Below are 14,521 nucleotides of genomic sequence, written 5' to 3'. Positions count from 1 at the left end.
GTAAGAAATATTTCATTATATATATTTACCTAAACATTTTTGCATTGATTTCTTGCCAATAAAGCAATCAAACTATGTGATTTATACATACCTTCTGTGAGTTCTGTGATAGTATCTGCTAAAGTTTTTAATACTATGTTTCAAATATCATGAATTGAAGTATCTCCTCTCATTTAATTATATTTACAATGTTTTTCAATTAAAACATTAGTTTTGAAAGAGTAAATAATTAATTTGGTATATATTCATACATTTTAAATATATTTCTCAAAATTCTGATGCAGTGTTTAAAGGAAATCATAAATAAATTAACAGTTAATATGCAGATTAATGTTTACTTGACTAGAAATCAAATAACTTTATACTACCCAATGAAAATTATTAGATATTTGAATCCTTAAGACTAAATACATAGCTCGTTTCATAATTACCAAATCATTTCAAAGAATTAAACAATTGTGAATATAAATATGTAAATTGTTTTCATTTATTGATTATCTATTAACATAAATTTTTATTATTTCACTCTTCTAAAAAAGTATCACTATGATTTCTGATCACTGCAATGAGATCATTTTTAGTATTTATATAAATGTTTTTGGAAAGTCTTCTCTATATTTAAATTAATAACAGACAGAAAATTATATAAAAGTAATGTATTGTATACATTGTTAGTTAAATGAACTATGGCTGCTGATTGATTGAATCTTCAATAAATTTGTATATTTTAGGGATCCATTGCTGGGTTTCAGACAATGAAGCTAGAAAAATGGATGAATCAGTCAGAGCTACTATCGGCGACTATTTACAAGTCATTAAAGGAGGGGCCAATTGTTTTAAAAAAGTCCAATTGCCTGGTGATAAAATACATCCTTCATTGAAGTAAATTTCATGCAATAACTTGTCTCCAAATATATTGCTCACAGTGCTTTTATTTTTAGGAGAGCTTTGAATGTAATTAATGATTATAGTAGCACTATGGTAGAGGAACAAGATATTTTGGGTACTGATGAAAGATTGAATAACTTTTTACAAATCATAGATCAAGACCTGAGATCTTCATTTAAGACTCCAATGAAAAAAGCTGAAACATCCCTGGGAAAATGGAATGCATTTATCAATACATATGATGAGTTATTTAGAAATGTAAGTTAAGTTGTGTTTCCTTCAATCTCAATGGCTCTTTGGCCATCCCACAAATATGAACTGTGATACTATTTAAGGTGCCACCATTCATAAACACGACGTATTTAGATATATGAGTGGTGAGTGGATTTTGAACTGATGAGAACCTAAGGTCCTATGGTAGATTTTTGGTCCTGTTTGGGAAAACGGTTTTTAGAGGATCCGGAGGAATGCTGAGCTAAGACAGATTTGGTAGTGTTAATTCTGAAAGCGCATCTCATGTGGTTGAGACATATGGAGAGGATACTTTCTTAGAGCTATGTATGGAGTTCCTTGAGGACGGCGACTGAGAGGAAGACCGCTGGTTGGAGGGACGTTGAGGCGCATTTGATCTAGCTAGGGGTTTTAAAAGGACTTTAGCGCAGGTTACAAAAGAAGAAGAAGATGCCTTGCATTATTGAAAGAAGATGTCTTGTATTATTGAGCAAACACCAAACTATCAAAAATTTTGCTGGATCAGTTGTTGACAATAAATTTCACACATAAAAGAATTTCATAGTTCTATGATTGAATTATGTTAAATTATTATTCCTTTTTTTATTTAATCTTTTATAGGTGTTTATTACACTTCCACTAATAAAAAATTTTGTATCTATTGAGAAGGAAAAAAACATTCTCTGGGAAATAATCTTGTATGCATATTATATTGTAGAATTACAGGAAGTGTAGACTATTAAAAGACATTAGGAAGTCGTTTTGATTATATAAAGGTCTTTATATGTATAACTTGTATGTGTGACTTGGGATACAGAATATCAAAATTTTCTCTTATCGATACAATATTGTGTTGTAAAATTGTACAATTTAGAATTATTTCAGATTTTAAAGGGACTAATCAAATATTTGTTTTTGAACAAGGAGAGCAGTATAATATTATTTCCCTTTGAAAAAAGGGGATACTCATGTAACTGAATCCAATTTTATTTAATAAGCTGTTTCTTTTTAGCAACAAATACCAAAATCTATGAGAAACCTCAAAGAAGAAATTATATTGCAGTATTTTTATCCAAGGCTTGATATCAATGTAACAAAGGGATTCAACCATTTGTTGAAAGCACCATTTTGTGTTCATCCAAAAACAGGAAAAATTTCGGTACCCTTCAATCCAAAATTGGTTGACAACTTTGATCCAGGACATGTGCCTACTTTACAGTAAGTGAAAAAACTACTCTGCAACTCTCCATATATATACATATGACAATAATAACTTCGTTCGCGGTAGTTAATTTAGATACATTCCCAATGTATTCTAAATATTTTCTGTACGTGTTAAATGCGCATGTTTTTGTTTTGAACATAAATTCCTCCACGAACGATTCAACAACATTAAAATTATAATTTCAATTCAAAATTAGGTCATTCTATTCTATTTTTTTCTGCATATACCCAGAATAAGACTCTATTACATGATAATATATCCAATACAAACTGACAAGTCATTAGGAAACTCGAAAATATCCTCAATTTCTTCCAAAATGTTAATAACTGTTTGCTTTTAATGTCCGAAAACTTATAAAAAAAGAGATAATTATCCATATTTGTAGATGGTCTGCTCTATCTCTATTATACACTCTCCTGGATATCCCTTTTCAAAAAATTAAGATCACCATATATGTCTTCTGCAGCTTTTACTCCTGCAATGTTTTGAATTCTTTAAACACAGTAAACTAAAAGAATGTCTGTTTCTGCTGTTGTTTTCAACACAATTATGGATCAGAAACTATTGTAACCAAAGATTAAATCAGTTTAAGCTCCCGATGTCGGGGACTTAATTTAATGATAGTTCAAAGACTTTTAAACTTGGTTTAACACACGGTGTATTTTAAAAAACAGAATTAAGCCAGTGTTAAAGTTATGTAATTAACTAATCATTGTTTGAAAGAAAGTTATTCACTAAAGATTTTGCATTTTGATAAAAATACATTTCCTAATTCGTAATTAATTATAGTGGCCTCATCGATGAAATAAATGCCTATGATAGAAAGACAATGGAACAAGAACAATATTTGGTGGACTCTGATGCTGGAAGGACTCCATCAAAATCAAAAATAAAAGATTATAAGAAAACTAGTCTCTTGAATAGTGTCGCTGTTTTTGAGGAGTTTCTGCGAGCTCTAGAGAAGGAAAGAAATAACAAGGAAAAAGAGAAAGGTATAAACTTTGATTTCAATTGATACATCTAATGATAGATTTTTTTTAGAAATTTCAATGGAGTTTTAGTGTGACTTCAATTTTATAATTTATTATTTAACTGTTCAAATAATTCATAATTTACCTATTTGTAATATTTTTTATGAAATAAAACTATATATTTTATAACATATCTTGTTTTATTTCATATTGTTTCTTATTCCTCCGGTACTTTATCAAATAGCTTTTAATTTGCTTCTGCAACTTTTTCCATTTTCCGTCCAACTTTTTCTCATGATACTTTAAGACTGGAACTCTAAAACATTACTATTGGAAGTGTCCTAAATCCCCACCCCAATCACATGATACATACATTATTTTGGTGCATATACGTTTATATTGAGTTGATATGGTACAAAATAATTTTGAATCAAAATATAGTGGAACAATTTATTTCTAACAATTATCAATATTTCAATGTAGATACTAGCTTCATCTGATCCTCAGTTTGGAAAAAAGGTTTTGTCCAAGTCTTGGGAATCCACCGAGTTCTAAACCACCAAGAGAGGGATTTAATATGCGATTGAAAATATTCTTAGGAATGTTACGGACACGATGAATATCTCCGATTATACCAGGATGAGCGTTACTTATACTCGGTAAACTCATCATTGTAACTACCAAAACTAGAGCGAAAACCTGCAAAAAAGTTTTAAAAATATTATTGCAGTCATGAGTCAAATATTTTTTTCATATTGAACGGAATAGATTCGTCAGACAGTGTAATTGTGAGTGTTGTAGACCTTTACACTTTAGCTCTTCTAATCTATGCCCTTTTCCTTACTTTAATGTTTTTATTGCTTCTACTACTTCTTCTTTCCTTATCTTTTCTAAACGCATTCAAGTTTATGTTCTAAAACAAAAACTTGTGTGTAAGTTTCTACAGTTCTGCCACCAGCAGCAGTTCCTTCTTATTCTTCACATTTAAATCTTCAAAGGAAGATTTAACTTCGTCATAAGGGGAATCTGTTGGTTGCATTTAATAGCATCTCCTCGTTTATGTTTTTAGAGAGACCGAATGGCAGGATATGATTGGGTAGAATAAAAAAATATTGGAAGATGTTGTTGCAGCATGACATGAAAATAATGCTGTGACATTAAAAAATTTGTCATACGATCGCTCGTTTCTGAGTTATAGGCCTTTAAAGTTGCGAAATCAGATTTATAATTCTAAATTATACATTCGAACATTATGAATTTTTAATGAAAGATTACGTATGTCCATGTAGTGTGAAAGAATAAATAATTTCACACTACTAAAGATAGCAAAAATGAATTTTTCAATCGGTTTTTCAACAAAAAGGTACTCTTTGTTTAACTCGATAAAATTTATGGCTTAGGAGATATGTAGATTTTTAGATCATTGTACATTCCAAGGAAACCGTTCGCCATAAAGAGACATTCTGAAGAAAACTATCACAAATTGTAATTATTCATTGAAAATACTTTCAGGAGGTATTAAAACATAAGCAAACATTTCTAACTGAATTGCATACTGTCTAACATTGTTACATGAGGAAAAAATTGAAATGTATACAAATTTAGTTGGTTAGCATACAACTTATCATATAGAAACAAAAAAAGTTGTAATAAATGTTCGAAGTGAACACTTTGTACTCTACGGAGGATATTTCTTTGAACTTAAAAGATATTCATCTAAACATTCGCAAAGACATTGGGACGTAATAACCTGGATTTATCTGTTTATTGAATCTTTTGTTAGAGGACTGAAAAAATCTGACTAAATAGACATAGATTTTAGTTTAATCTACAATAAATTAATATCGCTTTTTGACATTTGATATTAGTAAAAATTTGAATAAACTTACCGAATATTTAACCATGTTATCACTGTTTTAATACGATTTATGTAAATGAGACTGTTACAGCTTTATTAGATCGAATGATTATTATATACTCATTTATAGGTATTTATTCATTAATGATTGGTATTGCCCGGGGAACTCATGTTTTCCAAATACATTTTTCGGTTTAAAGATGATTTTTAAATTAAAAAACCGTAATTAATATTACATTATTTTTTCAAGTGTAGAATGACTTAAAATTTTCCACAGTGAAGATAATATGCAAATGAACAATTTTGTATTACGTCAAAAATTACAATGTCCGGCTTTCGAAAGCATATTTCATATCAATATCGAATAATCTAGCAGAGGGAAATTTCATGCTAAATTCCTTCACAATGAACTTGTGAAATTGTGGTGTGAAAACTATAAGAAATATTATTTTAATTTACTAGTGGAATATCGATAATAAGTGAAATGTTTGAACATTTTTCTTGCTGGAAGTATATTTTCCGTTTCATAGAAAACAACTTAACCAATCATCATGAAACTTTATACATATATTCTTGGAGGTATTAGAAGTACCAAAAAAATCATTATTACGAAAGATAAAGAAATTATTAGTCAAAAAATATCAAAGTTTAACTTCTTTAATGCCATCTACCAATCCAGTAATAAAGCTTCAACCCTGAGTACTGTAATACATACGTGTCGGTATTTCGGGAGTTACGCGCATGAGTAGCAGACATAAGACGACATCTTTGATATTGCTCGTTTCATTTAGAAATTGATGCTGAAGTTCCATCTTTTTTAAATGTTCGTTTCTTGTACTTTATATCTTTTTTCTTAGTTTTCCTTGTAGAAAAAAATCTGTGCTGCCATTCAACGTTTACAGAAAGGAATCAAAGCTCGTGAACGTAGCAGCATACAACAAAGTTGTGTATGTATCATTTTTTAAAAATCATGTTTCCTACACATGCGCGTAAATTCTTTTGTCTGTTACGCATGCGCGTAACTCCCGAAAATACCGGCACGTGTATTACTGACGGTCACTTTAAATCCAATTGACTATAGTTACAGCTATTTGGATTTTTTTTCTATATTTATACGGTGAACAGAATGAACGCGGACGTGCAAAATGTGGAAAATACACCCCGAATTCAAAGCTGCACAGAATTAACGTGAACATGATGCTGGTTTGCTAGTAAACATAACCTTAAAATTGCATGTATCTAAAGGTGACAGATTTTTACACAGTCGTGTTTTTAAACATCAAGATTATATAAACAGCAGCAGAACGGGATTTAAGGTATTTTTTCACAAAAGGTTCCCGACTTCGTCTGATAAAAAACTTCTGCAAGTGAGACTTTCAGTTTAGGAAAGAGAAAAAAACGTTGCCACGGCTGGGGTCAAATCTGGTGTAAACGGTGGATGGTCATCAAATTCGAATTTCAATGTATGAATTTCAGCCAAGGTAATCACTGAAATGTGATTTTTTTTTCTTCAAATGCGGTCGCTTTTTTGCAATTTCTCCCTCAATCCTAGAAAGGATTGATATGTCCTGTTATTGTTTTACCTTTATGATGTTAATGGGGACAATGTCAAAAAACAGTGCCTTCATTTTTTTGGCAAATGAAACAATCTTTTTCTTTTTCGGATCAGGTCGCCTTATGCAATCCACCGTCTTGATTTGTTTTCGTTTGTAAGTGTAGTGGTGGATTCAGGTCATCTACAGTTTTTAATTTACTCACAAAATCTGAGTGATTTTGTTACCGTAACAATAAGGCCGGAAAATTTTCATTCGAATGATAGTTTGCTCCAAAGTGGTGAACTTTTTCGATAATATCGTAGGTAGTCGTAGTTTTTTAATCAGCTAGAACGCTCGATGTCAGAGAAGCCGATACTGCTACGGTTGATTTCAGCTACCCAAAGTTTCATGGTCGTAAGTGATGGTGCAGAGTCTACGTACACAGCGACCACCTCTTCTTTCATGTTACCATGTTCCATGAAACGACAATTAAAACAATCGATGCACGCAAATTTTCTAACGAAAACCACAAAATTCAAACGAACTGTATTATTATGGCAACTGTTTTTTTTTTGAACCAAAAAGATGTGTCACTCGTGAGTTGAAAGTTTATGCAGCCTGAAATAACAATTAATGCCGATTCATATTGTGTAACTTTGCGACCTTACGGAGAGCTATTTAAAACAAACAAAAAGGCTTCTGGAATTGTTCTGATTCTCGACAGTGCCCGTCTCACAACGACTTTTGTAGCAATTTCAATGGGATATTTTTTGAATCGAACTGAATTGAAACAGTAGCTTGGAGGGCGACACACGACACACTGACGTAGAGCTGAAAAAAACGCCACCAAGCACTTCCATTCATTGGCGCCTAGATTTTAAAAGAGGGTACTGGTATTACATTCACAGATATGAATAATGACTTGATCGTTGAGGTGATTATGTAGAGCCCATCGGAGGTTAAAATAAAACAATCCTCTTATCATAGAATATCCAAGTATTGAAAATATTCACATATTAACAACAGTCGCTTTTATTTTCTAACATTTTTATTCATTTCGTGTGATTGTTGGATATGATGTGAATTTTTGCGACTTAAAATATTAGGAAAAATGTGATTTTTTTATTTTACAAATTTGTCCCTTAGTTTAAATTTTGCCAATAAACAATCTAAACATTGGTATAAATTTTAATATTTTCAAGATATTTTTTAAATCTAGTAAAAATTTTTACTCAAATCAATATATTTTAATAAAATTCTATTTTTATAGAAAAATAAATTCATTTAAAATCAGTCAATACATTAAAAAAATATTTTATAATGTTAATGAATGGGTATTCATAAGGAATATTTTTAATGATGGTCGTCTCCAAAATCGTGGATATTATGTCTATTTTCTTAGTTGCGTTTAAATTCATATCCATGTCCTTGATGGTCGTCTTTGAAAAAATGCGGTTCGTGCTTCACTTCATGCTTTTGAAAATCATGAGGTCTGAAATCGTGTTTGATTTCATGTTTCTCGAAGTCATGAGGCCCGAAATCGTGCTTCGTTTCATGTTTGTCGAAGTCATGAGGTCCGAAGCCATGCTTTGTCTCATGTTTCTCATGATTATGAAGTCCGAAATCGTGCTTACTTTCATGTTTTTGGTAATCATGACGTCCGAAATCGTGTTGGGATTCATGCTTTGGATAATCATGAGGTCCGAAATCGTGTTTAGTTTCATGTTTCTCATAATCATGACGTCCGAAATCCTGTTTGGATTCATGGTTTTTATAATCATGAGGTCCGAAATCGTATTTGGATTCATGATTTTTATAATCATGAGGCCTTAAATCGTGTTTGGATTCATGCTTTGGATAATCATGAGGTCCGAAATCGTGTTTGGATTCATGATTTTTATAATCATGAGGCCTTAAATCGTGTTTGGATTCATGCTTTGGATAATCATGAGGTCCGAAATCGTGTTTGGATTCATGGTTTTTATAATCATGAGGTCCGAAATCGTGGTTGGATTCATGTTTGGGATAATCATGGTGTCCAAAGTTATCTTTCAGCTCAGATTTGTGATAATCACGTTCATGACCATGACCAGGCGCAGCGTTGGAATATATACAGAGGATATTGATGACTATAGCAATGCACAGCTGAAAAAATAAAATGAAACTGTAATTATTGGGGAAAAAGTGTGAATGGTAATTATTTCATCAGGTGTCTATGCGGGATACTTTATCTTTTTTTTTACTACGAGGGTTACTATTAAGTTTTGAGATAACGAAGAAAAACGAATATTTATTATTATTAAGCATACTATTTTTGTTTTTCAAAATTTTCTCCATTGAGATTAATACAATTTTTCATTAGTGTGAACAAATTGTTGAAGCATCTTTTCTATTCCGATTTGTTTACCTCTAAAATATGTGATTTGAACACATCAACCGCTTCTCAGATGTAGAAAAATGTTGACCTCGCAATTTATTTTTGATTTGCGCGAATTAGAAGAAGTCGTTGGGTGCAAACAAGGATTACGGATGACTCAGATGACTCATAATGATGTTTTGATTGTTCAAAACGTTTTTGTTCGTGTTGGTAAGTGAGAACTAGCAGGGGTTGTAGTGGAGAATGAATCGTCTTCTACGATTAGTTTCTCCGATTTCTTCCAACACTTCTGGCAAACAAATGCTGGAGTACCATTCAGATTGACTGTTCTACGTTGCTTTAATGAAATGGTAATGACATGTCCAGTTATTTCGTAAAAACAGGCGACCATTTGCTTCAAAGTGCTTCGTGCGCGAATAACTTTTGCTGGATTTGGCTGAAAAACCCATACTAGTCGATTGTTGCTTATGAATTGTATAATAATTGAAAACAAATCGATAGTACGTCATCGATTCATGACATCTTTAGTACTGACCAGTATACTGATTATATTCCGACTTTACAGTGTACATATGACTAATTAATAAATTCTAATTTATTTTGGTTTTATTTCTAATGACTAAATCTTTTGTTTATTGTGAGCATATTTTGATTTGATTTTAGAAAATGTGTCTTCAGTCTGAATACAATTAAATAAATACTAAACTATTAGAAAATTTTAGTAAAAACCATTTTGCATTTATATCCTTTATTTTCCAATATCTAAAGGAGATAATATTCGAAATAATAAAACTAATAAAATTAATTATTTACAGTAACTGTAAACTTACCATCTGTTTTATCATTTTGATAAGTCGTTTGTTTGAAGTCTTCAAGAACTAACTGCTATTCCACTTCAGAACTTATTTATATATGATTCTTCAGGATGATACTCGTGAGTTCGTCTTTTTCTTCAATTAATAATCCGTAGAATTGATATGGTCTTAGGTTAGGGTTTTCCCACAGCTTTTAATCTATGCTAAGTAGTTTTGTGCACAAAAAATGAAAGAAAGGTGAAAATGTTCGCTGCGTTCAAGGTCGGGCAATAAACTTTGCGAATCTTGTTTTTTTCTTCATTCAAGATGATCTACACAGTGCAGTACAGAAAATATAACGTCTTATATTTAATCAATTTCTAGTTAGTCAACTAATTGATCTTTATCACACGCAACACTACAAAGTTGATTTTTTTTGTAATATTGCACGTGGTTTGACACTAAGGTCGCTTGACATGATGCAAGGCAACGTGCAATGCAATGCAAGACGCAATATTTCTTGATCAAAAGCATGCGCAGATGAACTTTATCTAATTTTTAAATGTTTATACATTCTCGAATTTGTCCCACCATCGCATAGGTGCAATTTCTGTCCATGTGACTGAAAAAATAAGGCAGCAGCAGATATAATTATTGCGAGTGATGCACTTTTTCTTATTCACTTTACTTAGTTTAGTTATTTTAATTTTTAAACCGATCACAAAATATTGAATAAAATATGAGGTTAAGAAATTGTTTACTTGATATTACTGGCAATCATGAATCAAAGGACTTGCATAATGTCAAGTTACGTTCAATATTCGTCCATTAACTTGATCTTGCAAGAAATTGTATGCAATTTCTTGCAAATTGTCTTGCATCATGTTAAGCAACTCTATCGGTTTGGTTTATTACGCGCAAGCTGCATTTCTAGATGCTGATCTAACTTTTTATTTTTCTTAGGAGTTTTTCAAATGTTTTTTCATCCATTCTCAGCTAATGTTTGTATGTTTTTTGTCTAATTCTACAGCTTAACTTATGTTTCCACTTGTTCTATCTATCCAGGGTCTGGCCCATCATAGCCTGGGTGCTTTTGTAGTCGATCGAACTCCAAATGCAAAGCAGCAGCATAAAGAACATAAATACCTCTTGACTATGATCGGGTCAAAGCGATCATGATCTGAATGTTCGGAAACCAAACTGGATCACTTTCATTGTTGATCGGAGCTAATCGAGTTAATCGGGTCGTAATCATGTGGTGTGATCCTTTCTATTCTGGTAGATTGGTGGGTGAATATGATTAGATAAAGGGTTCTTTTATTTGTCTGTGGTTCATTTAACTTTAAAAATTATTTATTCCAGCGTTATGGATAGGTTATTGAGGTTTGCGGTTTTCATACTTTTCGGTATTTCAGCATAAGAAAAGGCTTATTACTATTAAATATTATTGTAAAATCCATATGAGATGGAGAATGGTTGATAACTGCTTAATAACTATTATTAAATAGCTAGAATCTATTATACAACTTGGACACAATAGATCCTTTGGGTCGCAGCGTATATAATTCCTTAATTAACACACAAAAAGTAATAAAAATCATAAAATTTGCATTCTGCAGATAATAGTTTGTATTTTGAAAATTTCCACTCTAAAATTGAACGCGATGTTCGGAATCTGTGATCTAAATCTCGTTCTGGATTATAGTTTCCGAAAAATCCTAATAAGTGAAACGATAGTCATCAATAAAAAATGCCCGGCGACTATTCTCTGTGTCTTTTTTTTGTTGCGGGTCTTCCTAAAATTTGTCTATCCCTTTCAAGTAAATGGTAATTAGAAGAAGACAAGGAGTGTAATAGATTTGTTATATTCACGAATTAAATCTCATGTCAAAACTCGTAGTGTCCACAAATTTCTAAATAATAAATTCCAGCAACGAAAATCATTAAGAAGGTTAGATTTACTACGAAAAATATTTTGGCATATTATATCTTTATTTTGGTATTAATTTTCTGAACATCCTATATATTATTTTTAATAATTATTACCATCATAAAAAATTAATATCTTTTCATTGATCTATTATTTTAAAACTCGTGATCAAAATTACCGGTTTCGAGAGCTATTGAATTTGCCTTTTTTATTTGAAGTAGTGTACAACTGTAAATTATAAAACCGTTGAACGCTGTGTTATAAATCAATGAGATCTACTAAATATTTATTTTAGAAACATTGAATTTGTTATTATTCTATCGATTAACAAACTACAGTAAAAATCCAATGGAATTATGTGTCAGTCACCTTTGAACTTGAAATACGGAGGAATGAGAGGGAATTATATACTGTCAGAAGTCATAAAAATGGAAGGAAAAGAACAATAATAATTATTACACCCCTATATTGATATAAATATGATGATAGAGATTCAGTTTTCTGTATAATGTTTATATTAATTCTATGAAAGTTATAGTGATTTTTACTTTAGTTTGTAATTTGCAAATAAAACTTTGAAGCAACAAATTTATCTTTGTATTTGATTTTACTGAAATTATCTTCGCTTGTTATATTAAGTACAACTCTGTGAGAATCTGTAATAACATGTTGTGTCCTTCATTTATCATGTTTCATAATAAAGATATCTTTGTTTTCTCCCCTCAATATTTCAATCTCCATTAATATCGTCTTCTCTAACAAATAATTTCATCTTTCTATATCGGCGTCGATTTTCTATCGTTCTACTTTCAAACAGTATCTCATTCATGTGAACTTATTAACAATTTATCTCTTTCAATTGAATTGAACCTTGTCTAAAATAATTTATAATCTGTACTTTCTGTCGATAAAAATTTATAATCATTTCTAAAAATCTTGAGGGCTACTTAAATTGAACAAATAATGGTCAGCATATTTTTTTTTATATTTCATTACTTCTTTATATTATATTGGGGTTTAACTTCTGGGTAAAACAATTCGTTTTCTTACTTATTTATCGTAAATCTGGATATATTTTCCCATAATTAGAAATAAATCGGTTAAAAATCACAATTATTTTGTTTATTATTCTTTACAGTTCATCATCTCTCATCTTTATATCGCCAAGCAACTGAATAGTAAAAAGCATTCAGACTTACAATAAAAACCATATTTTATCGAAATAATTTATTTACAAATAACATAACTGAGTTGAGAAACATTTTTCACTCTAGTTTTACTTAAAAAAGTCTACCACCTTGAAGGTTATTTTGCCCAACTGAAGGAAAACCAAGTTGATTACGTGGATAACCAAGACCATTGCTTTGTCCCTGTTGGCTAAAGGTCGAAACTCCGTACTGGCTATACCCTGATTGTCCAAGCTGGTTAAAGCCTAACTGACCACGTTGATTATTGTTTGAAAAACCATAACCTCCTCGACCATAGTTTCCTAAGACTTGTCCTAATCCAGGAGCTGCTTCAGCAATTTGCATTGTGCAAATAATTAAACATACTATAGATAATACCTGAAAATTGAATCATGAAATATATTATTAATTGGTTAATGGATCGCAAAACATGAACTGTCGAACTTTGGAAACTCGAATTTTCTGATAAGCTAAATCAAATTTGTAATTTTTAGCCGAATTTAATAAGTCAAATTTTGGTAGGGAGCCTCTTTATTACGATTTATTCTTGTTTACAACGGTTTCAAGCAACCAAGTTTCTGCTCTATTTCAATTCGCTTGTACGATTCCTAAGGCTTTTTTATGATTGTTAATGTTATCAAAACGCTTGTTAAAAACTTTATCAGATTACTAGAAATATAAGCTGATAAAAGAAGTGAAAAGTGGCTCTCGAAATAAAGATGTAGGTGTAAATTACGCACGAACAGTGTCTATTATTCTAGAACATAAACAGTCAACACTATAAGTAAAAGAGGTGTGTCAAAAGGCTGAAGAAAGTGTAGGAAAAGCAATTACAAAGTTATTTAGTCGGCTAGAGCGCAGAATTTGCCTATATCCGAAGGGGTAATTAGAGAAAAAGCATTGGAAACTTCAAGGAAAGCACTGGCTTGCTGGATGAACTTATGTCACGAAAAACAAGTGAGTAAAACAGCGATGTAAGTGATGAAAATTTTTCTAAATTGAAATTTGATTTGTTACCCATTTATTAAAAGGTTATCAGAAATCAGAAAATCAGAAATACTATGAGGTAAGCCTAGTACACGTCTAGATACATTGATGAATCTTACAAAAATGGATGGATCTGAAAAAATGAGATAATCTTCTTCTGGCAGGTTAAAGTAATGAACCTAGCTGCTTGAAAAGACATTTTGTATCTATCTTACGTTGTTCCCGTCGATTTAGATTTGAAAAAATCTATTGAAACTTTTGAGCAAACAAAAAAACTTTACATCAATAGTATATGTGGATGAAATAATGATATATTGACGTTAAAATGGTGACAATATCTAGATGTTTCAACTTGACTTTCCGAAAACCCAAAAGTAAAGTACAAGTAATGTAATAAGGTTATATTTGACTGGTTGGAGGGAATAGAAGTAATTTTTTTAAGTCTACGGATGTAGAAAAATTTTTGTATGAAACTTGTGAGTAAAGTAACTTTTTGTCACTCGTAAGATTTATCAAACCGTCCTACTCGTGAAAAAAA

General features: G+C 31.1%; 1 protein-coding gene across 1 annotated transcript; it reads right to left on the bottom strand.

Annotated features, from left to right (window-relative positions):
• Positions 1-8,106: 8,106 nt before the first annotated feature.
• Positions 8,107-9,930, bottom strand: LOC130445866 (putative eggshell protein). The gene is made up of 2 exons (XM_056781753.1): positions 9,916-9,930; positions 8,107-8,853 (listed from the first exon to the last, which is right to left on the bottom strand). The coding sequence occupies exons 1-2, from the start codon at positions 9,928-9,930 to the stop codon at positions 8,107-8,109; spliced, it is 762 nt and encodes a 253-aa protein (XP_056637731.1).
• Between the last annotated feature and the right edge of the window lie 4,591 nt (positions 9,931-14,521).

This window comes from Diorhabda sublineata, chromosome 6, assembly GCF_026230105.1.
Source record: "Diorhabda sublineata isolate icDioSubl1.1 chromosome 6, icDioSubl1.1, whole genome shotgun sequence".
Classification (NCBI taxonomy): Eukaryota; Metazoa; Arthropoda; class Insecta; order Coleoptera; family Chrysomelidae; genus Diorhabda; species Diorhabda sublineata.
This window is presented reverse-complemented; position numbering and strand designations above follow the sequence as displayed.